General features: G+C 45.0%; 1 protein-coding gene and 1 pseudogene across 1 annotated transcript in view; one reads left to right on the top strand and one right to left on the bottom strand.

Annotated features, from left to right (window-relative positions):
• The window catches only part of LOC138517054 (zinc finger protein 84-like), a 54,094-nt gene extending 29,557 nt beyond the window's left edge, over nucleotides 1-24,537 (top strand). The window contains exon 3 of the mRNA XM_069632566.1: nucleotides 20,217-24,537. Coding sequence (XP_069488667.1) covers nucleotides 20,924-22,432 — 1,509 coding nt within the window. The 5' untranslated portion in view covers nucleotides 20,217-20,923 and the 3' untranslated portion in view covers nucleotides 22,433-24,537. The remainder of the gene's footprint in view (nucleotides 1-20,216) is intronic.
• The window catches only part of LOC138517056 (zinc finger protein 585A-like), a 363,846-nt pseudogene that overhangs the window by 148,941 nt on the left and 189,192 nt on the right, over nucleotides 1-25,713 (bottom strand).

Genomic DNA, 25,713 nt, shown 5'->3' with positions numbered 1-25,713 from the left:
GCCCCCACATCATGCCGTCTGCCTTGCTTGTCCTGTGCTCTCGTGCTCTACCTTTTATCCCAGTGGGGAAGGGCTGTCGGGTGTGTGTAGTTCTGGTCAATTGCCTGACTTTGCCTGGCCCTTGTATTGGGACATGTCAGGTAAACGGCTGTGGTGTTAGTCTGCTGTCTTCCGTGTTGTGCGAAAGTGTTCGTATCGGAAGAAGGGGGGGGGGGGTATTCTGGAGTATCCAACATGGTAGGATGGAGAAAAGGTGTTGAAAGTGGGCAGATAGCGCATTTCACCCATCCGTGTTCCACTCCTACTCCCCAAGAACCCCCCATCCAGGTGATCCTCTCTCACTGGTCCACCCCCAGGAACTGGATCTAATAGCGATGGCCGTGTCCTGGCCAGCCAAGATGACAGATCCCCGGGGGCTAGCGAGTAAGACACCTTGAGGTTTCTTACACCCTCTCAAACTTAAGCCGGACCACTTGAAGTTTCCCGATATTCACTGGTTACCTGGCTCTTTCTTGATCAGTCACCATTGCAGTTCCTCCAGGCCAACCATGCACTTAGGGGCTGTAACTGTAACTCCACAGTCCCTTTTACTCCTTTCACTACCCAGAACTGTGCTGCCCTTGCTGCCCTGTTTTCCACTCCCCTCCCCCTTGCATCCCCCTTTCCTTTTGCACTTCTCGTTCTCGCACAATCTGAATGACACAATGCCTAGTAAGATCGTTGTCTTGTCCTCCCTCTGTCTTCCCTTCCTTGTGTTGTCACGAATAGACACACTTGTGTACAGTTGCGTTATACATGACTTACATCATATCATAGCATACGTAGAGAATATGGCAGCATCATGGAAGATACACATACCATAGCATACGTAGAGGATATGGCAGCATCATGGAAGATACACATACCATAGCATACATAGAGGATATGGCAGCATCATGGAAGATACACATACCATAGCATATGCAGAGGATATGGCAGCATCATGGAAGATATACATACCATAGCATACGTAGAGGATATGGCAGCATCATGGAAGATACACATACCATAGCATACATAGAGGATATGGCAGCATCATGGAAGATACACATAGCATACGTAGAGGATATGGCAGTATAATGGAAGATACACACACCATAGCATATGCAGAGGATATGGCAGCATCATGGAAGATACACATACCATAGCATATGCAGAGGATATGGCAGTATAATGGAAGATGCACATACCATAGCATACGTAGAGGATATGGCAGCATCATGGAAGATACACATACCATACCATAGCATACGTAGAGGATATGGCAGTATCATGGAAGATACATATACCATAGCATATGCAGAGGATATGGCAGTATAATGGAAGATACACATACCATAGCATACGTAGAGGGTATGGCATTATCATGGAAGATACACATACCATAGCATACGTAGAGGATATGGCAGTATCATGGAAGATACATATACCATAGCATATGCAGAGGATATGGAAGATACACATACCATAGCATACGTAGAGGATATGGCAGTATCATGGAAGATACACATACCATAGCATACGTAGAGGATATGGCAGCGTCATGGAAGATACACATACCATAGCATACGTAGAGGATATGGCAGTATCATGGAAGATACATATACCATAGCATATGCAGAGGATATGGCAGCATCATGGAAGATAGAGAAAAATCAGCAAAGCGAAAAAAGTGGGCACCACACTGTCAAAGTCTTTTAATAAAATTCAAAAATAGTGAAATGTGTTAATTCAAAATTATTTCAAAAGTATTCAGGAGCTGACTGTGAAGAGTCTAGAGACACCCTGACTCGAAAAAATCTGTGGAGCAAGAGGCTTGGTAAACATACCAAGCCACACAGTCGCTCTCTGTTTGCACCCAACCTGGGTTGTGTGAGTTCATAATTTGTAGAAGACAAGTGAAAACTTTGTATTCAAGTATACTCTGTGTAAACAAAGAATCAAAAAATCAGAGCCATAATTCTTCATCACGAAAATGGTTATTAATTGAATTCACTAATCATTTCTTAGTGAGGAAGCAGTCAACATATCCACCATATGTGATTCTATTGCCAATGCATTTCGGAGTTTCCTCCTTCATCAGGGCGTATCTTGTTTAACACAATTAAATCAATGGTATAACAATAGTATAAGATAGTCAACAAAATGTAATAAAGATTGCAAAACATACCATATTCAGAATGTAGTCAAAATGTCGTCAGCGCACGAAACCCAAAAGTAAAAACTAAATAAAAAAGCAAGTAAGTTAAATAAACCTGGTTACTGTCTGAAGTAAAGGAAAGAAAATGCTTCTCTAAGCTGATTACCTGAGTGAATGTTGAACTGTGTAAGATGCAGGATCTAGTCCTGATGTATGCTAAACAGCGTGTCCTGATGTTTGCTAAACAGTGTGATTGCCGTATGGGACTTAGTAATGCAGCAGGAAGTGCCACAGTGATTTCAATCTGTGTTACAGAGAAATGACGAGTTAGTGCTCTACATAAAGTTTAATATTTGTCTGTTTTTCAGTTTGTATATGGACCCACCTGACGGCGGGGATAGCTTCTCCTTTCCTTTCCCTTCCGAGCGTGATGTGAGCTCTGAATGCACGTATCATTCTTTCTGTAGTTCCGTTGTCATGGCAACTGAACTACTTTGAGTGCTCGTAACTGCGTCATGCACACCGCGGGCGAACACGAAGCGGGTAACTATTCGAGTTTGTTCATCTTGGTACAACCATCAGTCATACTGACACTAGTAAGTTGCATAAAATGTAAATTAGTGTGTGCACTATGGAAAATAGCGGGATGTCAACGCGTGGCAATTGACAAAATGTAAGCTTGTCTTGTTAGTGCTACGTGTTCTGCTGGAAACAGAAAAAATACTTCAATAATATTCGCGATTCCAAAATGAAAAATGAAATAGAAATGAAATAAAAAGGAAAACTGTGTGTTACAGTGGCTACCTGTTCAAACTATTTATAACCTAAAAAAATACAAATGCAAAAAATAAAGTAATGAGAAAGTAACATTACCTGGCTGATCTTAATGTACGGTGCCATGGAGATAAAAATATCTAGCGTAAATGTAATACCAATGAGGTTAGTAAAACTTAAATTGTAATCAGGAGTGACAAAAGGTGTCGCTGAAAGTGACACCTCACGTCCCAGACCTAAAAAAAAAGTCTGGGACAAGCCTCCTGGGTGCACATTCGCATTTTAAATTCCATTATTCAGTGGAAGTACAACATAAATTACCAACCAGGAGTAACACAAGGTGTCGCATAAAGCAAAACCTCACGTCCCAGACCTAGGAGTCCCGGAAGAACCTCCTGGGTGTGCATACGTAATATTAATTAAAGTCAATCAAAAAAATGGAATAACCATAATATACCTTCAAACCACAATTGCTCATATCATTCTGACCTGACTGGTAAGTATGCTAGTATATTACATATATTATCAACATAATGATGCAACATTAAACATGTATATCATTCAGCTTTTTAGATGAAACAGTGGAAATTAATCTCCTCATTGAGAACATTTGGAGTTAGAGTTCCCAATTTGTCAATCCAAAATGTCTCTCTCCTGTTTAGTCGTCCCAAGTCTTCGTGAGGGTTGTTTTTGGATACAATTTACAAAATCTGGAACCTGATTTGTGTTAAGCTGTGTCCTTTATTGATCCAATGTCGAGCTACTGAAGAGTTCACATTCCCATTGCGGATGCATGAACAGTGTTCTTTCCGCCGTGTCTGGGCTGATCGTGTAGATTGTCCTACATAATGGTGCCAACAGGGACATTTGATTCCATAGATAATGTTGATACTGTCACATGTACCATATGTTTTGAGAAAGAATTTCTTGCCTGTGCGTGGATGGTGTACCACATTTCCCTTAATTACAAAATGATAATTAATACAGTGTAAACAAGGAAATGTTCCAGTGCGCTGTGTCAATGGTTCTTTTTGTGGTGGTCTAGTTCTTACCAACTCGTCTCGTAAATTTACGGCTTCTCTGAAAAGCAAAAACTGATAACTCTTCGAACAAATGCTGTAACCTGATATCGTTCTTAAAGATACCCCAATGTTTCTTAATGGTATTTTTAATTCTATTGCTTTGAATGGAAAACTTCGAAACATATCCTGGAAATTATAATTCTCTCTTCTGTTTCTTGGTACATGCCAGTAATGTTTCACGATCCAACTCATCAACCCTCTGTGCGGTTAAGTCCATTTCATCCCTTTTGTACCCTCTTGCCAAAATGTGTCTTTCATCTCTGTTTGTTGCAACAAATAATCATTAGGATCACTCACAGTTCTCTTTACACGTAATAGCTGGCTGTATGGTACATTTTTGAGCAAACTGGGTTGGTGGAAACTTAAACGATGTAACAGATAGTTCCGGTCTGTGGGTTTACGAAACAGAGTGGTGTTATAGCCTCCTTCTCTTGTCTCTATTTTTACATACAGAAAACGTATCTAGATGCTGGAAACTTCTTTAGTAAATTGGATCCTACTGACTATGTTGTTAAGGTAGTCAAAAAAGATGTTAAATTCAGCCTCTGTACCTGACAAGATCCCAAAGATATCGTCAATGTGTTGCACCCATAAGTGAATGTTCTTGCTCCATTCTAATTTGCTAAGTACGTGATCCATCTCGTATTTGTGCATGAAGCAGTTAGCGTATTTGGGTGCAATAGTGGCACCCATTGATGTACCAGAGATATGCAGAAAAAACTGATCTTTATACTGGAAATATGAGTTCTCTGCTATAAATTGAAGAAGTGTAAGTATGAATTCTTTCCTTGCTCGGATCTCAGGTGCTCCCAGTAGTATCCATTCAAACGATTCCATTACTAAATCGTGAGGTATGGATGTGTACAAAACTTTGACATCTATGGTGAACAGTAAATGATCCTGTTGGAACAGAGTGGACTTTAATTTCTGTAGAAAGTGTGTGGTGTCACGAATGGATGTGTCTGTATTTTGGATCAATGATTGTAGGAAAAAAATCAATATAAATGCCCAATGCTTGATTGATGCTATTCATACCTGCCACAATAGGTATTCCTGGTGGTTGATGTAAGTCCTTATGTATCTTTGGTATCGTGTAAAAATTTGGAATCCTGGGATGTTGGTTATTTAAGAATTTATGAGTGTATGTTCATTGATCCATTCAAGTTCTACTGATTTTTCAAGTAGCCTCTCTAAATTCAATTTGATAGACATAGTAGGATCTTGATCCAAAGGAGCATAGATGGTGCGGTCCTGTAGTTGCCTAGCACATTCAGCATCATAATCCACAGTGTTCATGATAACCAATGCACCCCCTTTATCAGCAGGGCGTATTGTGATGTCCTTCGTGCTATACAGATCTTTAATGAGTTTCATCCCGTGTGGATTGAGATTTTTATGAGGTGGTGATTTATAACTTATTTTCTCTAGATCTTTGTTGACAAGCTTTTGAAATATGTCTATAGATGGTACCGTAATTGGAGGTATAAAACAACTCTTGGCACGGAATTCTTTGTAACAGGACCAGTTGTGGTAGATCCTTCTTGTGTATGTGTATCCAGTTCATCAAAGAAAACTTTCAGTATTAATTTCCTGACAAATTTGTATAATTCTATTTTGGTGTCAAATAGGGTAGTTCCGTAAGTTGGGACAAAGCCAAGACCCTTCTGTAGTGTCTCTTCTTCTTCTCTGATCAGTGGTCATTGTGAAATATTGATTACTAAGTTTTCCTTAGTTGCAATCTTATCTGGGGTTTGCCCTTTTGGTTTCCCCCCCTTGCTGGTTCTTTTGGGTGTGTGCCTAAAAAAGCTGAAGTTGATGGTGTTTGGGCTGTTAAGTTATTAGTCTGATTCTCTGTATTTGTTGGTCTATCTGAAGTAGGTTCAGAATCGCTTGGTACTTCTAAGTCGGAGCTTGATGTATTGTCTGATGTATATTTATGCAGTTTTTTGAGGATAGTTGGTCCGTACCTATCCATCCAGGTGTACACTTCTTCGTTTATATAATCGTAAGTATCACGCTTAAACTTCTTGAATTTTTTCTGCTCCAATTCTGTTTTGTAATCTTCTAATTTGGTATTAATGTCTGCCAAGATTATATCATATTCCTCTTTCCCCAGTGACTCTACTAGTTCTTTTTCAATTTCTATAATCTCATTGCTGAGGGTTGTTAACGTTTTGGGTAAATCTTGGATGGTTAAGAGAATCAAGTCCAAAGAGCATTTATTTAAGATTGCTTCCCATTTACGGATGAATTATTTGCTCTCTTTGCATAGGGTAGGGCGGAGTTGTATACGTAAACCTCTGGGGATCTGTTGATTTGTAAAATATCGTGCCAATGTTATTAAATGGAGTTTTCTGATAATCTCTTTTCTTATTCCAACTGTTTAATCCGTTCAGCTGGGTCTTTGGAGGTCTTTACAACCCCGGTGTTAAGGGTTAACGACGGCGTTAACCCTTAACGCCGGATTCCCACTTTAACGCCTGCTTTTGGCAGGCGTTAAAGTCCATGGCGCTAACCCGCCATGGTGCTAATTACGCTGCCGTAATTTACGGCGGCGTAAATAGCGCCTTCCCCACTCCCATTATGCCCTATGGGGCAAAAATGGGAATGGGGAAGGGAAAATGGGAAATGGGGATTTACCACCCCACTCACCTTGGAATGGGGCGGTAAATCCGCCATCCACCATGGTGTAAACCTAGTTTACACCATGGTGGTAAAGTTGGTGCACTTAGCACCAAGGTTGTAATGACCTCCTTTGTGTACCTATCAATGGCCCTCATTACAACTGAGGTGCTAAGTGCACCAACTTTACCACCATGGTGTAAACTACGTTTACACCATGGTGGATGGCGGATTTACCGCCCCATTACAAGGTGAGTGGGGCGGTAAATCCCCATTTCCCATTTTCCCTTCCCCATTCCCATTTTTGCCCCATAGGGCATAATGGGAGTGGGGAAGGCGCTAATTACGGCACCGTAAATTACGGTGCCATAATTAGCACCAAGGTGCCTTAGCACCAAGGTGCCTTAGCACCATGGAACTTAACGCCTGCAAAAAGCAGGCGTTAAGGTGGGAATCAGGCGTTAAGGGTTAACGGTGGTGTTAACCCTTAACGCCTGAGTTGTAATGAGGGCCAATGTCTCACTGATCAATTCCAGGATAGCTGAAGCTGCCTCTCTGGAGAACCCTAGTGTCTCAGCACATTTTGTTGAGAGTCCTTCAATATCTTCAAATGACGTACTGGTGTAGTATCAACACTATTATATTCAAGTAATGTGTGTGCCTCCACTACCGTGTGTCTCACAAAGAAGGGGGAGAAAAAGCAGCAAAGCGAAAAAGTGGCCACCACGCTGTCAAAGTCTTTTCATAAAATTCAAAATTATTTCAAAATTATTCAAAAGTATTCAGGAGCTGACTGTGAAGAGTCTAGAGACACCCTGACTCGAAAAAATCTGTGGAGCAAGAGGCTTCATGGAAGATACACATACCATAGCATATGCATAGGATATGGCAGCATCATGGGAGATACACATACCATAGCATACGTAGAGGATATGGCAGCATCATGGAAGATACACATACCATAGCATACGTAGAGGATATGGCAGCATATGCAGAGTATATGGCAGCATCACGGAAGATACACATACCATAGCATACGTATAGGATATGGCAGCATCATGGACGATACACATACCATACCATAGCATATGCAGAGGATATGGCAGCATCATGGGAGATACACATACCATAGCATATGCAGAGGATACACATACCATAGCATACGTATAGGATATGGCAGCATCATGGACGATACACATACCATACCATACCATAGCATATGCAGAGGATATGGCAGCATCATGGGAGATACACATACCATAGCATATGCAGAGGATATGGCAGCATCACGGAAGATACACATACCATAGCATACGTATAGGATATGGCAGCAACATGGAAGATACACATACCATAGCATATGCAGAGTATATGGCAGCATCATGGAAGATACACATACCATACCATAGCATACGTAGAGGATATGGCAGCACCATGGGAGAAATGCATCCCAGAGCATAAGTAGAGGATATGGCAGCATCATGGAAGATACACATACCATAGCATACATAGAGGATATGGCAGCATCATGGGAGATATGCATGCCAGAGCATAAGTAGAGGATATGGATTAGCAATTACCAGAAAGGTTCACTTTCCTGAAAATTGATTACGCTTAGAAGACGGCCAGGGGTGTCAAGTGGCGTTGCCATGCGTGAGCCACAACATTGTGTGCAAAATATGATCACTATTGTATATTTGTCAACATTAGAGTCATATTAACCATGAGTGATACTTTTTGAAGAACATATCCAGAGAACTAAATTATTCTTAGTGACTGATTGTTCTGGCTAATCCGACGTGCTCTCTGCACAAGCAATCCAGTTGGTTGGAGCTGCGCCTACGGAAAAGGGCACTAACAGGATGGGGGGCAAGGGGTGGACATGCACCTTACAGAGGACAACGGGCAGCCATGTAAGGAGAGCAGGATTGTTTGAATCTGCATCATAAAGAGAGACAAAGTAGGGAGATGAGTAGGAGGATACATGTGGGATTGTAATCAGAGAGAGGCTGGAAGGGTGGATTAAAGAGATTGAGGTGGTAATGTTAGCAGGGAATGGGGATGTCGTGGGAGTCGGGCAAAAAAGAGACCTAAGACTGAAGGATAAATCAATGGACGATAGAAGGACTGATATACAGAGGGGCCTCCTTACAGAAAACATCAAAATGAAGAGATCATGTCTACATGCTAAGTGGAATGCTGTTCTGGCCGTTCACCAGTGATCAATAGGACATTCTTGCCAGCTCCACCACCGTATAGAAACAGCAATACATGAATATCCTAGATTAGGGTCCTTTCCCCCACTGTGTAACTTGCTGGTTTTGCTGGACCCGAACTGACAGAATTCCTCAGAAGGGGCGACGAAGGCGGCGTGAGTAATAAAGGCAAAAGTAAAGACAAAGGACATGGTCAGTAGGAGAGCCGAGGGCTTGACTGTAGGGGGCGGCAGACAAAACAACATTTCCTGCATGTTTAAACCAATTTCTGATGTCAATATATTAATCACGGAAATTAAGAACCTTCTCTATGATGTGGATGGGCTGAATCCTGGGCGTGGGAGTGGAGAATGTGCCCCCTGTTATCAAAGTCTAAGAATGTATTCGCCACTGTTGGTTCCAGTTGTGTTTGCTCTGTATGTGATGATTTCATTTCATTTTGTGATCCTAGTGCGATTGGTAATGTCCCTAGGACAGGCCTGGGCCCTAGTATCATCAAGGAAGACCATTGGGCGCGATTTAAGGTGGCGAAGAATAGTAACCAAGATAGTGCAAGAAAGATTGTTTATCAGGCAAACATCAACCATAGGGCTGCAGGCGAGTGTGTTCCTGATATAGTCGAAATGTATCCTCAGTCGGCTATAGCTTGTCCCTTCCCTCACCCCCCCCTCCATTTTTCACTGAGTCTGCAGCCTGGGAGGCTGTTTGTGATGTTAATATTCCAACATGTTCCCTGGCCGAGGAGCAGGAGGGACTCACTCACCAGGACAGAGTGCACTTGGTCACATGCTTGTTACCTTTACTAAGCCATTATGAGCCCTTGGCTAATTGTACTCTGGCTACCGATTCTCCAGAGAAGGATCATAATTGGCAAATTGTTGCCTGCAAAAGACAAAATAAACTTCTTAAAGGCGCCCCGTTGAAGAGGAAGAGGGGGTTGGTTCCTTATGGTAGGCCTCCCTCAACTTGTGAGGTGGGTTTTCAGACCAGTCCTTTGGAGATGGAATTCCATGCTGTTGGTAATAGTAATTCTCGGGTCTTGTGAGGTGGGTGTTCACCAGTCCTTTGGAGATGGAATTCCCCCCTGTTGGTAATAGTAATTCTGTGGTCTTAGGAGGCTCCACTTATAGCTGTTGTTGAGCAGTTGTCCCGGCAAACGAGTTCAAGCCAATTAAGGACGAGTTGGTGGTGTTGGCAGGGAGACTGGGCGGTCTATTACCTTTCCCCCTCTTGGGGGTTTTAGTGGTAGTGTCCAACATGCTTCTATCCATTCCTCTGCCTCCATGGTCAAACCCCTGGGCTGGCTAACTTTGATAGGGGCTTGAATGATGAACATGAAAGTAGAGTTTAAATACAGCGTTAGCCCTGTTGCTCTGGAGCTCAGCCCCAAATGAAGGGCTGAGCCCTTGCAACCGTACACTGACCCCTTATCTGTCAGGTGCAAATCTAACCCCACTGAAATGTTGGCCAGACTCATATTGGTCCACAGAGAAGTGGTGAGGCAGTGAACCGGCCATCTGTAGTGAGGATCAATGTTCCAAAGCTCGCCTTGGGATACAGAAACCCTAAAATTAAATCAATTTTTTGATCCGCAATACAAGGGGTTGCTTGTCAATCATGATATGATATGATGTGGCATTTATAACACGCGTGTACACAAGTCTTTCTAGGCGTGACAAGGCAAGGAGGGTTAAACAAAGGGAGGACAAAATAACGATCTTACTAGGCCTTGTGTCATTCAGATCATGCAAGTGGGAGGAAGAGGGAGAGGTGCAGCCAGCGGATGGCTCATAAGTGCAGAGAGAAGGGGCTGTAGTGTTTCAGATACAGACCCTTAAGTGCTGGGAGCCCAGAGGCAGTGCAAGGGCAAGTGGACATGCAGGAGCCTGGGCCTGAGTTCAGAGGGTGACCAGGTGACTAGTACGTGTAGCAGTCAGGTGCATCAGCAGGGGAGAGGAAGAGAGAAAGCAGAAGTGAAGAGCTTATGTACACCCTTTTGTATCTTTTGTATCTAACCATGTTGGTTACAATCATAGGGGAGGAACAAATGTGGTTACATCGAGTTTAGACTCAGTGGTGTTACTGAGAGCTATTAGCGTTGGGCTGTTTACTGGCGGTATTACTGCCGGGATACCGTCCAACTCGTGATGAGGCTGATTGTTATATCTGTTGATTGAAAAGTATACAGTTTTAAACAAAATGCACCTCTATGCTGCCTTCCTAGATTTAAAGACTGCATTCGACTCAGTCCCTATTGAGGTTTTATAGCAAATTATGTTGGCACGCCATGCCCCTGTTGATTTGGTTTCTGTTATTTCTGCCTTGTATTCCAGCAACAAGTCCAAAGGTCATTACAGGTTGGGAGGTGAAATGACGCAGAAGTTTGAGGTCTGCACGGGCGTCAGGCAGGGTTGCGTCCTGGCACACATCCTCTTTAACATCTATATTCAAGAAATCATTGCATTAGGGGAGGGGTGTCTGGACCCGTCTAAATTTGCTTCTGATAAATACCTGTTCTCCAAAAAGAGATGTACATCCCCAAGTGCTAGTGGCATTGTCATTGAGCGAGTTTCATGTTCTCACTATTTGGGTGTGCGCTAGATCAGCACTTACCTTGCAGAAGTACAGTGGTGGCATTTTCTCGTTCTTCTGTGAGCACGGGAGCGGTGCTATATCACTGGCCCTGGACTTGTTGAAGAAGCACAAACTACTTTTGCTTCCTATGAGTGCCCCCTCTGCCATCCTTTATCTGGAACCACATTAGGCCTCACTTAAACCTGCCTTATATTGGCTTCAGGTTTGGAATTCTGAGGATTTGGTTAACGTTTGTGAATGGTTATTACACTTTAGGAGTTTAGCGGGTGGAAGGAGTCTCAAATGGCTGGCACATGTTAAAGCAATTCTTTTGAATTTGGATCAGCCGGACATTTGGGAAAACCCATGGGTTCTCTCTATTCAGGAAACTAAGCAGCTGAAGGCGTGTATGACACAGAGAGCTCTGGAAAATCGAATTATGGATGTTGTGTGACAAACCAGAGGGTGTCTCACCCACTAGTCACCCGGGGATCTATCTGTCAGGTGGCCAGGGCACAGCCATCGCCTTTGGATCCAGGCCCTGGCGGTGAACAAGTGCAGGAGGATCACCTGGGTGAGGGGTCTTCAGAGAGTGGGGGTGAGGCATCCGATGGTGAAACGCGGTTTTCCCCCATGTTTTGTTCATCTACCCCATCCTATTTTGTTGGATACTCCAAAGTCCCAACCCACCCCCTTTTTACACAAACATTGGGCAGAGGAAGAGAGTGACTGCGAATAACAAGACTAACTCTCATACATCGTACCGGACATATCCCGCTAAACAGGTCAGGCATAGTCAGGCACTTGACGGCAAGTGCATACACCTGATACCCACTCGCTCTCCTCACACGGATAAAAGGCAACACCTAAAGACACACTCTGAGCAAGGCGGAACACGAGTGCAAGCAGAACTTCTGGGACTATGGCACATGTACTGGAGCAGAGTGACGGGCCAAGGGACGAGAGCTGCGGGTAGCAAACCACAAGGGTTCCCTACTGGAGGTTGTGGCCTCCGACAGGCCACAAAAGACACATGGAGAAGACCAGACCCCACAACTTAAGACTGCATTGTGTTATAAGGATGCCAGCGACCCTCCTGGGTGGGCGGCAGAGTTGGGAAGACGAGGCCAAGTCTGTGGTACCAACCTTGACTCATGACATAAAATCGCAACACCCAGGAAAAAGACACACACAGGCGGTGAGTTGGCAAGCGACCTGAGAGACTGCTGTGTGTCTTAACGTTAGAAATAAAAACAGTGGGTCTCATTACAAGTTTGACGGTAACCTTGCAGGTAAAACCGTCAGGCTGCCACCAAACTTGCAATTGTTTTTGGCACCTGCAAATGGGCAATTACCGGGTCATTACGGCCCACCGGACCCGGTAATTCCCTATTCGCGGGCGCTAAACAAAATGCTCCCCATTCCCATTGAGCCAAATATGGCTCAATGGGAATGGGAGGTCGGATGCACCGGCACCATTCAAAATGGTCCTGGTGCATCCGACATGCTGTGCTCGTGGGTGCCGATACACCCGCCAGGTCATACCTGGCGGGCGGGAAGGCACCCGCGAGCACAACTCGTAGTTTGCCGGTCCGGTAGCAATGGTGCCGGTAGCTTACTGGCACCGTTACTACCGACCTGCAAACTTATAATGAGGCCCAGTATATAGCAAGTGAAGACTGCGCGCATGTGGAAAAGACACGAAGAAAGGCAGGCCTGTGAGTGAACTTTGATGCTGTGGAATCAGCTATACTAAGTACCAGAGTGTTCCGGTGAAAGGAAGCAGCCCACTCGAAAATCTCTCTAATATTTACTTTGTATAAAGCAAGAAAACGAATGAACAGCAAAAGTGAAATAAAAAAGATTAATTCCTAGAGAAAGGAAGAGTGAAAGTTAAACCGTGAACTTTGAGTTGATGTGTAAAGAAAGACATGCACATTCGAAAGTCTTCAACATCAGAAAGTGGTCCGAGCCTCACAGAAGGAGACCCGAAGTATAGTAAGCTTAGGGAAGGGAGCCCCCTTTCAAGTTTGTGTTGAACTTTATTGAGAGAGGTCTGTGCCCGACAGAGGGGGACCTACGAGTACTGTGTGGTGAAAGATCTGAGTGCGACAGAGGGGGACCTACGAGTACTGTGTGGTGAAAGATCTGAGTGCGACAGAGGGGGACCTACGAGAACTGTGTGGTGAAAGATCTGAGCGCGACAGAGGGGGACCTACGAGTACTGTGTGGTGAAAGATCTGAGCGTGACAGAGGGGGACCTACGAGTACTGTGTGGTGAAAGATCTGAGTGCGACAGAGGGGGACCTACGAGTACTGTGTGGTGAAAGATCTGAGTGCGACAGAGGGGGACCTACGAGTACTGTGTGGTGAAAGATCTGAGTGCGACAGAGGGGGACCTACGAGTACTGTGTGGTGAAAGATCTGAGTGCGACAGAGGGGGACCTACGAGTACTGTGTGGTGAAAGATCTGAGTGCGACAGAGGGGGACCTACGAGTACTGTGTGGTGAAAGATCTGAGTGCGACAGAGGGGGACCTACGAGTACTGTGTGGTGAAAGATCTGAGTGCGACAGAGGGGGACCTACGAGTACTGTGTGGTGAAAGATCTGAGTGCGACAGAGGGGGACCTACGAGTACTGTGTGGTGAAAGATCTGAGCGCGACAGAGGGGGACCTACGAGAACTGTGTGGTGAAAGATCTGAGCGCGACAGAGGGGGACCTACGAGTACTGTGTGGTGAAAGATCTGAGCGTGACAGAGGGGGACCTACGAGTACTGTGTGGTGAAAGATCTGAGCGCGACAGAGGGGGACCTACGAGTACTGTGTGGTGAAAGATCTGAGTGCGACAGAGGGGGACCTACGAGTACTGTGTGGTGAAAGATCTGAGTGCGACAGAGGGGGACCTACGAGTACTGTGTGGTGAAAGATCTGAGTGCGACAGAGGGGGACCTACGAGTACTGTGTGGTGAAAGATCTGAGTGCGACAGAGGGGGACCTACGAGTACTGTGTGGTGAAAGATCTGAGTGCGACAGAGGGGGACCTACGAGTACTGTGTGGTGAAAGATCTGAGTGCGACAGAGGGGGACCTACGAGTACTGTGTGGTGAAAGATCTGAGTGCGACAGAGGGGGACCTACGAGTACTGTGTGGTGAAAGATCTGAGTGCGACAGAGGGGGACCTACGAATACTGTGTGGTGAAAGATCTGAGTGCGACAGAGGGGGACCTACGAGTACTGTGTGGTGAAAGATCTGAGTGCGACAGAGGGGGACCTACGAGTACTGTGTGGTGAAAGATCTGAGTGCGACAGAGGGGGACCTACGAGTACTGTGTGGTGAAAGATCTGAGTGCGACAGAGGGGGACCTACGAGTACTGTGTGGTGAAAGATCTGAGTGCGACAGAGGGGGACCTACGAGTACTGTGTGGTGAAAGATCTGAGTGCGACAGAGGGGGACCTACGAGTACTGTGTGGTGAAAGATCTGAGTGCGACAGAGGGGGACCTACGAGTACTGTGTGGTGAAAGATCTGAGTGCGACAGAGGGGGACCTACGAGTACTGTGTGGTGAAAGATCTGAGTGCGACAGAGGGGGACCTACGAGTACTGTGTGGTGAAAGATCTGAGTGCGACAGAGGGGGACCTACGAGTACTGTGTGGTGAAAGATCTGAGTGCGACAGAGGGGGACCTACTAGTACTGTGTGGTGAAAGATCTGAGTGCGACAGAGGGGGACCTACGAGTACTGTGTGGTGAAAGATCTGAGTGCGACAGAGGGGGACCTACGAGTACTGTGTGGTGAAAGATCTGAGTGCGACAGAGGGGGACCTACGAGTACTGTGTGGTGAAAGATCTGAGTGCGACAGAGGGGGACCTACGAGTACTGTGTGGTGAAAGATCTGAGTGCGACAGAGGGGGACCTACGAGTACTGTGTGGTGAAAGATCTGAGCGCGACAGAGGGGGACCTACGAGTACTGTGTGGTGAAAGATCTGAGCGCGACAGAGGGGGACCTACGAGTACTGTGTGGTGAAAGATCTGAGCGCGACAGGGGGACCTACGAGTACTGTGTGGTGAAAGATCTGAGCGTGACAGAGGGGGACCTACGAGTACTGTGTGGTGAAAGATCTGAGCGCGACAGAGGGGGACCTACGAGTACTGTGTGGTGAAAGATCTGAGCGTGACAGAGGGGGACCTACGAGTACTGTGTCGTGAAAGATCTGAGTGCGACAGAGGGGGACCTACGAGAACTGTGTGGTGAAAGATCTGAGTGCGACAGGGGGACCTACGAGTACTGTGTGGTGAAAGATCTGAGCGTGACAGAGGGGGACCTACGAGTACTGTGTGGTGAAAGATCTGAGTGCGACAGAGGGGGACCTACGAGAACTGTGTGGTGAAAGATCTGAGCGCGACAGAGGGGGACCTACGAGTACTGTGTGGTGAAAGATCTGAGCGCGACAGAGGGGGACCTACGAGTACTGTGTGGTGAAAGATCTGAGCGCGACAGAGGGGGACCTACGAGTACTGTGTGGTGAAAGATCTGAGTGCGACAGAGGGGGACCTACGAGTACTGTGTCGTGAAAGATCTGAGTGCGACAGAGGGGGACCTACGAGTACTGTGTGGTGAAAGATCTGAGTGCGACAGAGGGGGACCTACGAGTACTGTGTGGTGAAAGATCTGAGTGCGACAGAGGGGGACCTACGAGTACTGTGTGGTGAAAGATCTGAGTGCGACAGAGGGGGACCTACTAGTACTGTGTGGTGAAAGATCTGAGTGCGACAGAGGGGGACCTACGAGTACTGTTTGGTGAAAGATCTGAGTGCGACAGAGGGGGACCTACGAGTACTGTGTGGTGAAAGATCTGAGTGCGACAGAGGGGGACCTACGAGTACTGTGTGGTGAAAGATCTGAGTGCGACAGAGGGGGACCTACGAGTACTGTGTGGTGAAAGATCTGAGTGCTACAGAGGGGGACCTACGAGTACTGTGTGGTGAAAGATCTGAGCGCGACAGAGGGGGACCTACGAGTACTGTGTGGTGAAAGATCTGAGTGTGACAGAGGGGGCCTACGAGTACTGTGTGGTGAAAGATCTGAGTGCGACAGAGGGGGACCTACGAGTACTGTGTGGTGAAAGATCTGAGTGCGACAGAGGGGGACCTACGAGTACTGTGTGGTGAAAGATCTGAGTGCGACAGAGGGGGACCTACGAGTACTGTGTGGTGAAAGATCTGAGCGCGACAGAGGGGGACCTATGAGTACTGTGTGGTGAAAGATCTGAGCGCGACAGAGGGGGACCTACGAGTACTGTGTGGTGAAAGATCTGAGCGCGACAGGGGGACCTACGAGTACTGTGTGGTGAAAGATCTGAGCGCGACAGAGGGGGACCTACGAGTACTGTGTGGTGAAAGATCTGAGTGCGACAGAGGGGGACCTACGAGTACTGTGTGGTGAAAGATCTGAGTGCGACAGAGGGGGACCTACGAGTACTGTGTGGTGAAAGATCTGAGTGCGACAGAGGGGGACCTACGAGTACTGTGTGGTGAAAGATCTGAGTGCTACAGAGGGGGACCTACGAGTACTGTGTGGTGAAAGATCTGAGCGCGACAGAGGGGGACCTACGAGTACTGTGTGGTGAAAGATCTGAGCGCGACAGAGGGGGACCTACTAGTACTGTGTGGTGAAAGATCTGAGCGCGACAGAGGGGGACCTACGAGTACTGTGTGGTGAAAGATCTGAGCGCGACAGAGGGGGACCTACGAGTACTGTGTGGTGAAAGATCTGAGCGCGACAGAGGGGGACCTACGAGTACTGTGTGGTGAAAGATCTGAGCGCGACAGAGGGGGACCTACGAGTACTGTGTGGTGAAAGATCTGAGTGCGACAGAGGGGGACCTACGAGTACTGTGTGGTGAAAGATCTGAGTGCGACAGAGGGGGACCTACGAGTACTGTGTGGTGAAAGATCTGAGTGCGACAGAGGGGGACCTACGAGTACTGTGTGGTGAAAGATCTGAGTGCGACAGAGGGGTACCTACGAGTACTGTGTGGTGAAAGATCTGAGCGTGACAGAGGGGGACCTACGAGTACTGTGTGGTGAAAGATCTGAGTGCGACAGAGGGGGATCTTTGTGAACGTTTTGGCTGAAACATTATTATTAAATTTCAGAGAAAGTGACTTTCGTGGAAGGCCAGGCGTGCCTCGATCCACGGTTTTGAACTGTGTATTGTTTTGGAAGCCGCGCCAGAGTGTGTCATCCTGCCTACAGAGACCAATCTTACTCCGTGAGGTTTAACGTGGGGAGGAGAACTGGTTCAACCACATTATCATTTGAACACTGATTTTTCCTTTTACATACATTTCTCCTTTACACACTTTTTTCTGTATCATTCAACACTAATAGGTTAGTAAGCTTCTGTGACTGCAATGTTACTCTGTATGATTCAATAGTTCAGCCCTTCAGCCAACACGTGTTTCGACAATATGTCTTTGTCACAGCTTGTTGATATAATTTTGGGGTCATTTTTAGGGGTTAATAGCGTTCTCACGATTAACGTAGCTGTATATATGGAGCCCTCTGGCTTATTTGTGTAATTCAATTAGAGTATTCATTGGCACAGTGGCTGGTTTTCAAATGTATATTCCCAGTTGGAGGTGAAGCAGCCTTCAATTTCTCGTGGCTAGTTCAATCTTGAGAACCCTATTAACCACTGAAAACAACCCCGAAATGATCTCAACAAGCGTTGACAAAGACATATTGTCGAAACACTTGTTGGCTGAAGGGCTGAACTGTTGAATCATACAGAGTAAAATAGCAGTCAACCAATTATTCAAACCTTTATCTTGCTAAAGAAACGTATGATAATTTAAATCGTGACCGTTTAGGCTAGCGCAACAATCTAGAGCCACCCTGTTTTTCCTTATTATTCTATTGAGGTTAGGAGTAGATCCTCTAGGATAGTCTTGAGGTTAGGAGTAGGTCCTCTAGGATAGCCTTGAGGTTAGGAGTAGAGCCTCTAGGCTCTGGCTGTGCAGCAAGCCCCATTCCACGTTAGGACATCAAGCGCACTGAGAGTTGGATCTACTCACTTCACTTTAACTGGTTTGAGGTGCCTATATTTGCACCAAATCTTTATCGATAAGGGAATCTACCAGGCTGCTCTTGCGTTGAAGTCTTTAAGTCAATGTCTATCTCCACATGTCACTTATGCAACAGCACGCTATATTTAAAGAGCTTGATGGCGGAGCAACAACGCCTTGAATTATGAGAAGGCAGGAACCAGCACTGCATGCTATATTTGGCTTAAGTTGTCTTATTTTTATGTCAATTTGACTAGTGTATATTTTAAAGTTTTTAGATACTGTGATTTTGATCAATTTTGGTAAATTATTGATTTTAGCAAGGTTTCTTAATTGTATAAGAATTTGATTATTTTAGAATGTGTAACTCTATCGGAATGGAATTGTATTGTCCTATGAACATTTATGGCTTTTTTTTAGGCAAAGTAAAGTATTTTGACTAACTGGCTATTGCTAATTTTACTCCCCTGGTGCCTCCCCTGTATTGTCTTGTGGTGCATGGAAACACTACTGTTGTATAGGCGCCTTACAAATACTCCATAAATAAAAACAATAATTAAAATACCAGATTTCTCGTAGGCTTGTATATTCTGTCGCACAATGAATAACCTAGGACTGACTGTCTAACAGACAGGGGGACAGAAGGGGGCAGCACATCCTGGGGTGACTATTCACACGTACATAAATCATATTCCAGGATCGATGCATATGGGACACAAACAATGTGTGTGATCAGTAAATGGTGGCAATCCCTTCTTGAATATTAATGCTGGGGCTGCATTCCCATTGACTACTGGAGATGTCATGAAAGTAATACTTGCTCACAGTAGAGAGGGTACAGGGGCATGTGCAGAGGGTGCCGGGGCATGCCTGAGATGCAACCTAGGGTGCATTGATCAGAATCCACAGAAAAGGGGTGTGGATCGGGTTATGGGAAACTGGCAAGTAACAGACCCATTTACACCCACTCAACAATAAAACAGAGTGTGTCCCCCTCCCTTCTGAACACTAGCCACACAACACAAGTGGTATCCCTTTGGCCAATTACCTTCAGTACATGGCTGTAGGGCACATGTATAAGCAAGGACGGCAAATGGGACGATGTTGGGGAGTTGGGGGTCTCCCGTACACTTTGTCTTATTGACAAAAATTGCATTCAATCTGGCTCTGTGTTTGGGGAAATATACATTTGCCTAAATGTAATGAAGTCATCAGTGATTACTAAATACACAGGTCGAACATGTGTCCAATTTCTGACAAACTGCTGACCTAGCGCTGAAAACGTTCCTTTATCGTTTGTATTTGGAAATGTGGAGCTTTCAAGCTATTTTAGTAATCTCCGAAGAAATTAATTAGTAGAACGTATATGCACTGCCCTGATACTTAAAATGTTTGTTTGCCCAACCTGTGTTTTATTCCTCATACTCTTGGATACTAAAAGGGTCTTAATAAAAATGAGTCCCACTATTCCTTCTGCAAATGGCCGCCATCACGTTATAATGTATCATTGAGAACCACTAATCTGCCACCCATCAGGATGCTTGTCCCCAATAGATGGCTTATCAAAGTCTTGTACGTTACTACGTAAGTTAACAATCGCGTCACTACTACTGAGAACCAGTCTGCCTGTTACGTGTGATGCCTGCGATAGTGAATGCGTTGAAACTAATAATGTGCATCTCCTTTTATTTCAATAGGTGATGGATGCCCCAGAAATGCACCAGCAGCGATTGATACGTTGTCTGGACTAATGTAGAGAAAAGCTTCAGTGTTAAGAATATTTGCAAGCATCGTTGAAGTGTATACGTTTGGTGTCCAGTTGTCTTTTCAGCGTATTCAGGAACTGATTTTGAGAAGCCTGTTCGATACGTGGTGGCTTCCGTCCTGCAACCCCTTTGTGGTAACATCCAGTAACATATCCCAGGGAAACGGGATATCTGACAATGTTTGATGTGGAGTAAGAGAAGCATTTTTGTTTTTGCTCTTACTCCTGATAGAAGATATGTGAATGTTATTTCATACACATTCTGAATGTAAAGGTAGTTTCCTTAAAGTAATTTGTGAAACACTTGTAAATGTGAATGAACAAAGCGTATCCTTGCGCTGAATATTTTAAAAGCTTTGATCGGAGGAAAAATCGTGTTTGTCACCAGAAATGATCTTCACACGAGAAAGCTCATTTGTGCTCTTAATTTGGAAAAAGATTCAGGGGAACGTTTCCTCTTTTTAAGCTCCTGACACAATAACCTGCCGAAAAACCTTACACATGCTCAGAATCTGGGAAAAGTTGCCATTTCAAGAACATACTTATTGCCGACGTGAGAACATAGGTAAAAACCTGTATCATTGCACTGAATTTTAATATAGTGTCCATTTCCATGATACACTTGTCTGCCCCCAAAATATGCATACAGGTGAGAAACCTCATGTGTGCACTGAATGTGGGAAAGGGTTTGCTCAGAAGGGATATTGTATTCGCCACCAGAGAACACATACAGGTGAGAAACCTCATGAGTGCACTGAATGTGGGAAACAGTTTGCTCAGAAGGGAGATCTTGTTAACCACCAGAGAACACATACAGGTGAGAAACCTCATGTGTGCACAGAATGTGGGAAACGGTTTGCTAAGAAGGGAGATCTTACTATCCACCAAAGAACACATACAGGTGAAAAACCTCATGTGTGCACTGAATGTGGGAAAGGGTTTGCAGTGAAAGGTCCTCTTACTGGCCACCTGAGAACACATACAGGCGAGAAACCTCATGAGTGCACTGGATGTGGAAAAAGGTTTGCTCTGAAGGGATCTCTTACTATCCACCAGAGAACACATACAGGTGAGAAACCTCATGTGTGCACTGAATGTGGAAAAGGGTTTGCTCGGAAGTGGCAGCTTACTAGTCACCTGAGAACACATACAGGTGAGGAGCTTCACGAGTGCAGTGAATGTGGGAAAGGGTTTGCTCAGAAGCAAAATCTTATTCGCCACCATAGAACACATACAGGTGAAAAACCTCATGTGTGCACTGAATGTGGGAAACGGTTTGCTCAGAATGGACAGCTTGGTAACCACCAGAGAACACATACAGGTGTGAAACCTCATGTGTGCACTGGGTGTGGTAAAGGGTTTTCTCGGAAGGGAGATCTTGCTAAACACCAAAGAACGCATACAGGTGAAAAACCTCATGTGTGCACTGAATGTGGGAAAGGGTTTGCACTGAAGGGTCATCTTACTGGCCACCTGAGAACACATACAGGTGAGAAACCTCATGTGTGCATTGAATGTGGGAAACGTTTTGCTTTGATGTCTCATCTTATTGTCCACCTGAGAACACATACAGGTGTGAGACCTCATGAGTGCACTAGATGTGGGAAAGGGTTTGCTTGGAAGGGAGATCTTGCTAAACACCAGAGAACACATACAGGTGAGAAACCCCATGAGTGCAATGGATGTGGAAAAAGGTTTGCTCAGAAGGGATCTCTTACTATCCACCAGAGAACACATACAGGTGAGAAACCTCATGCGTGCAGTGAATGTGGGAAAGGGTTTGCTGTGAAGGGAAAGCTTACTGGCCACCTGAGAACACATACAGGTGAGAAACCTCATGAGTGCACTGGATGTGGAAAAAGGTTTGCTCAGAAGGGATCTCTTACTGTCCACCAGAGAACACATACAGGTGAGAAACCTCATGCGTGCAGTGAATGTGGGAAAGGGTTTGCTGTGAAGGGAAAGCTTACTATCCACCAGAGAACACATACAGGTGGGAAACCTCATGAGTGCAGTGAATGTGGGAAAAGGTTTTTTGAGAAGGGAAAGCTTACTATCCACCAGAGAACACATGCAGGTGCGAAACCACATGTGTGCACTGAATGTGGGAAAGGGTTTGCTTGGATGGGACATCTTATTCGCCACTAGAGAACACATAAAGGTGAGAAACCTTATCCGTGCACTTAATGTGGCATAGGGTTTTCTCAGACGGGACATCTTATTAGCCACAAGAGAACACATACAGGCGAGAAACCTCATGTATGTGTTGAATGTGGGAAGGGTTTGCTCAGAAGGGATCTCTTACTATGCACTAGAGAATGCATACAGGCTTTAATGTGCTTTCTCTAGGTGATTGTGCACCCCCCCTCTTTCTGCCGTCTATCCTTCCACCCATGCCGACCCTGCAACTTTAGTTCTCGCCCTCTAGATGAGGTTTACCTGTTTTAGAAGGTAGCTGGGTGGTGCAGCCTTTTTGGTTTTAGCACCATATATCTGGAATGCCCTCTGTCTAAGATAGCACACCACCACAGACCATGTGATTATCAGATGCTTGCTGACGACACATCTATTCTGGTTTGTCTTTCCTTAATTTTGCTGGATTTTTATGTTTTCATGCCCACCTGCTGTCTGAACCCATAAACCTTTGGGTGAATGAGTGCCATAGAGAATACATTTAAAGAAAAAAAGAAGACAGCTCTTTATTCCAGCCCTACAGATAAGCTGTGTATTGATAACATTTACTCCCCAAGAATTGGCAAATACTCCCATCATAAAAGTAGCAATACTCCCAACTACAAAATTGAAACCAATGGACACATAGGTGCCGGCCTTCCTGCTCTCACCCCTCAGCTCCATGGATATGCTCAGCCCAGTGATACCAGTCTTGTTCTACCGCTATTACTGCCTGATTTGTAGAGGAACTGTAAAATAAAAGTGCATATTTTATTTTACATGAATTGCTAAACGCAAAGAAGCGTGGAAAAACAGTTAACAGTTATAAAATGTTTCTACTTAAGTAAAGAAATGCCTCAACAGGGTATGAGAAATATATTTAATTCCCTTAGGAAGTAATTTTACTTTCACCTTCTAAACCTCAGAATAAAAACCTTTTTAATTGACCTGGAGCCCTCCTTAACACACTGGGAGTAAGGTGCATTCTCGCATGGCTAATTAAACTAAGTTTGGCAAAACACATGTGAAAAGGCAATATTATTCAAGGGGAAAACATGGAGAATGGAATCCATGAACTGGAATCTCCAATATGACTCCAAAAGTCAGTTTCCGAGGAATGCGTCACCTCACCTCCTAAATGACCAGCTCGCTGAACGCTGCAGCATATCCACTTTTGCAGTAAATTCTGCAGCACTTCAGTATCGTTTTCTCCTCTGGATCCCCTCTAGGGTATTGCACTATTCCCTATCTCTAGAGGAACACTCTTCTCCTCAGGGTCCCCTCTAGTGTATTGCACTATTGCCTATCTCTAGTGGAACACTTTTATCCTCTGGATCCCCTCTAGTGTATTACACTATTGCCTATCTCTAGTGGAACACTCTTCTCCTCAGGATCCCCTCTAGTGTATTACACTATTGCCTATCTCTAGTGGAACACTCTTCTCCTCAGGATCCCCTCTAGGGTATTGCACTATTGCCTATCCCTAGTGGAACACTCTTCTCCTTGGGACCCCCTCTAGGGTATTGCACTATTCCCTATCTCTAGTGCAACACTCTTCTCCTCAGGAGCCCCTCTAGTGTATTACACTATTGCCTATCTCTAGTGGAACACTCTTCTCCTCAGGATCCCCTCTAGAGTATTTCACTGTTGCCTATCTCTAGTGTAACACTCTTCTCCTCAGGAGCCCCTCTAGTGTATTACACAATTGCCTATCTCTAGTGGAAAACCTGTCTCCTCAGGATCCCCTCTAATGTCTTACATTGTTGCCTCTCTCTTTTGGGGCAGAGTAAGATTAGTAGAGTGTTCCCTGGCCCAGGGTCTGCATATGGAGGTACTTTTGCATACGGGGGGATGCAGGTCCACTGCTAAAGCACCATCTTATAAGAACTTGGTTTGGTGTGAAGGGCTTGGAGAAGATGTCAAGTGTTCCATTAAAAGATATGGAAATGTTTTTAATAGAAAATGACATTTTAGGAATAGAATGGAAAGATCAAATTGAATAGAAATATTCACTGAGTTGTGAGGTAATAACATGTGTGCACTTCTGGAAATAAAATGGGCCCTTTCTGTCTGACATGAAAGTGTTTTGGTATAATGATATCATTGCCGTTATCTCTGAATTCCTAGAAGGAATAGTGGACATAAATGATTCCCAAATTAAGTTGATCCTGGATAAACAGACATGTCGAATTTAAACCTTACCCACCTGAGTTCATAAATTGAATGAAATACTGATTAAAAGAATATTGAGCTCCAGCCAAAATGTCACTGGGCCTCATTACGAGTTTGGCGGTAGCCGTGCCTATAACACAGGCATGGCTGCCGCCAAACCTGTGCTTTTACCGGCACCCACAAATAGGGAATTACCGGGTAATTGCCCTTTCACGGGTGCCGGCAATATGGAACTCCCCATTCCCATTTGAGCCCTAATAGGACTCAATAGGAATGGGGACCTCGGATACACCAGCAATGTTCATAACGGTGCTGGTACATCCGATGAGTTGTGCTCGCGGATGCCGGACTGCCCGCCAGGTCCAACCTGCAGCACTCGTAGTATGGCGGTCCGGATGCAACGGCACCAGTAAAATTACTGGTGCTGTTGTATCCGGACCTCAAGGGTCGTAATGAGGCCCGCTGTGTTATATTAAAAATGCATTCTTGGTTGTATCTCAATTCGTATGTTAACTTATTAAGGGCATTACTACCTCCAAACTCGTAATGAGGCCCAAGGTCTTTTTTCTGGCCGCACTCTGGAGTAAGCTGCTTCCTGGAGCACATGTGATTCATTTGTTTTAAGTAGTGGGTTGGGTCTCGATTTCACTTTTATGTTGGAATGAATGTGATTTTCACCTTCTTACCTTCCTTATCTTATGTTTGTATTTCCTTGAGGTTACACCACTCTGACCACAGCTGGACTAATGGTATGTCTACCTTATCTAAATAATTCAGACAGCGTATGCTCCATCACAACCTATGATGAGTCCCTACTTGGGTGATCATGCTGGCTGCCACAGGCTGCCATGGTGGGTACAGCATGCGGCGCGCAGCATTACTCCATGCTTGCTGTACTTTGCATTTGCTGCTATGCACCTGCACTTTAATATGATATGAATTCAAATAATGGTTTTGTGTGTTTAAGCTGCATCAGCACTTTATCGTTGCTGTATAGAACCTGCACGCTGTAAAGATCTGGATTTCTATAATTATTTTTCAGCATTTATGCCTTCAGCATGTACTTATTTTTGATGATTGCTTTT

This window comes from Ambystoma mexicanum, chromosome 6q (assembly GCF_040938575.1).
Source record: "Ambystoma mexicanum isolate Mex_15411 chromosome 6q, UKY_AmexF1_1, whole genome shotgun sequence".
Classification (NCBI taxonomy): domain Eukaryota; kingdom Metazoa; phylum Chordata; class Amphibia; order Caudata; family Ambystomatidae; genus Ambystoma; species Ambystoma mexicanum.
The sequence above is the reverse complement of the archived record's forward strand: the minus strand, read 5'-3'. Positions and strand labels throughout refer to the sequence as shown.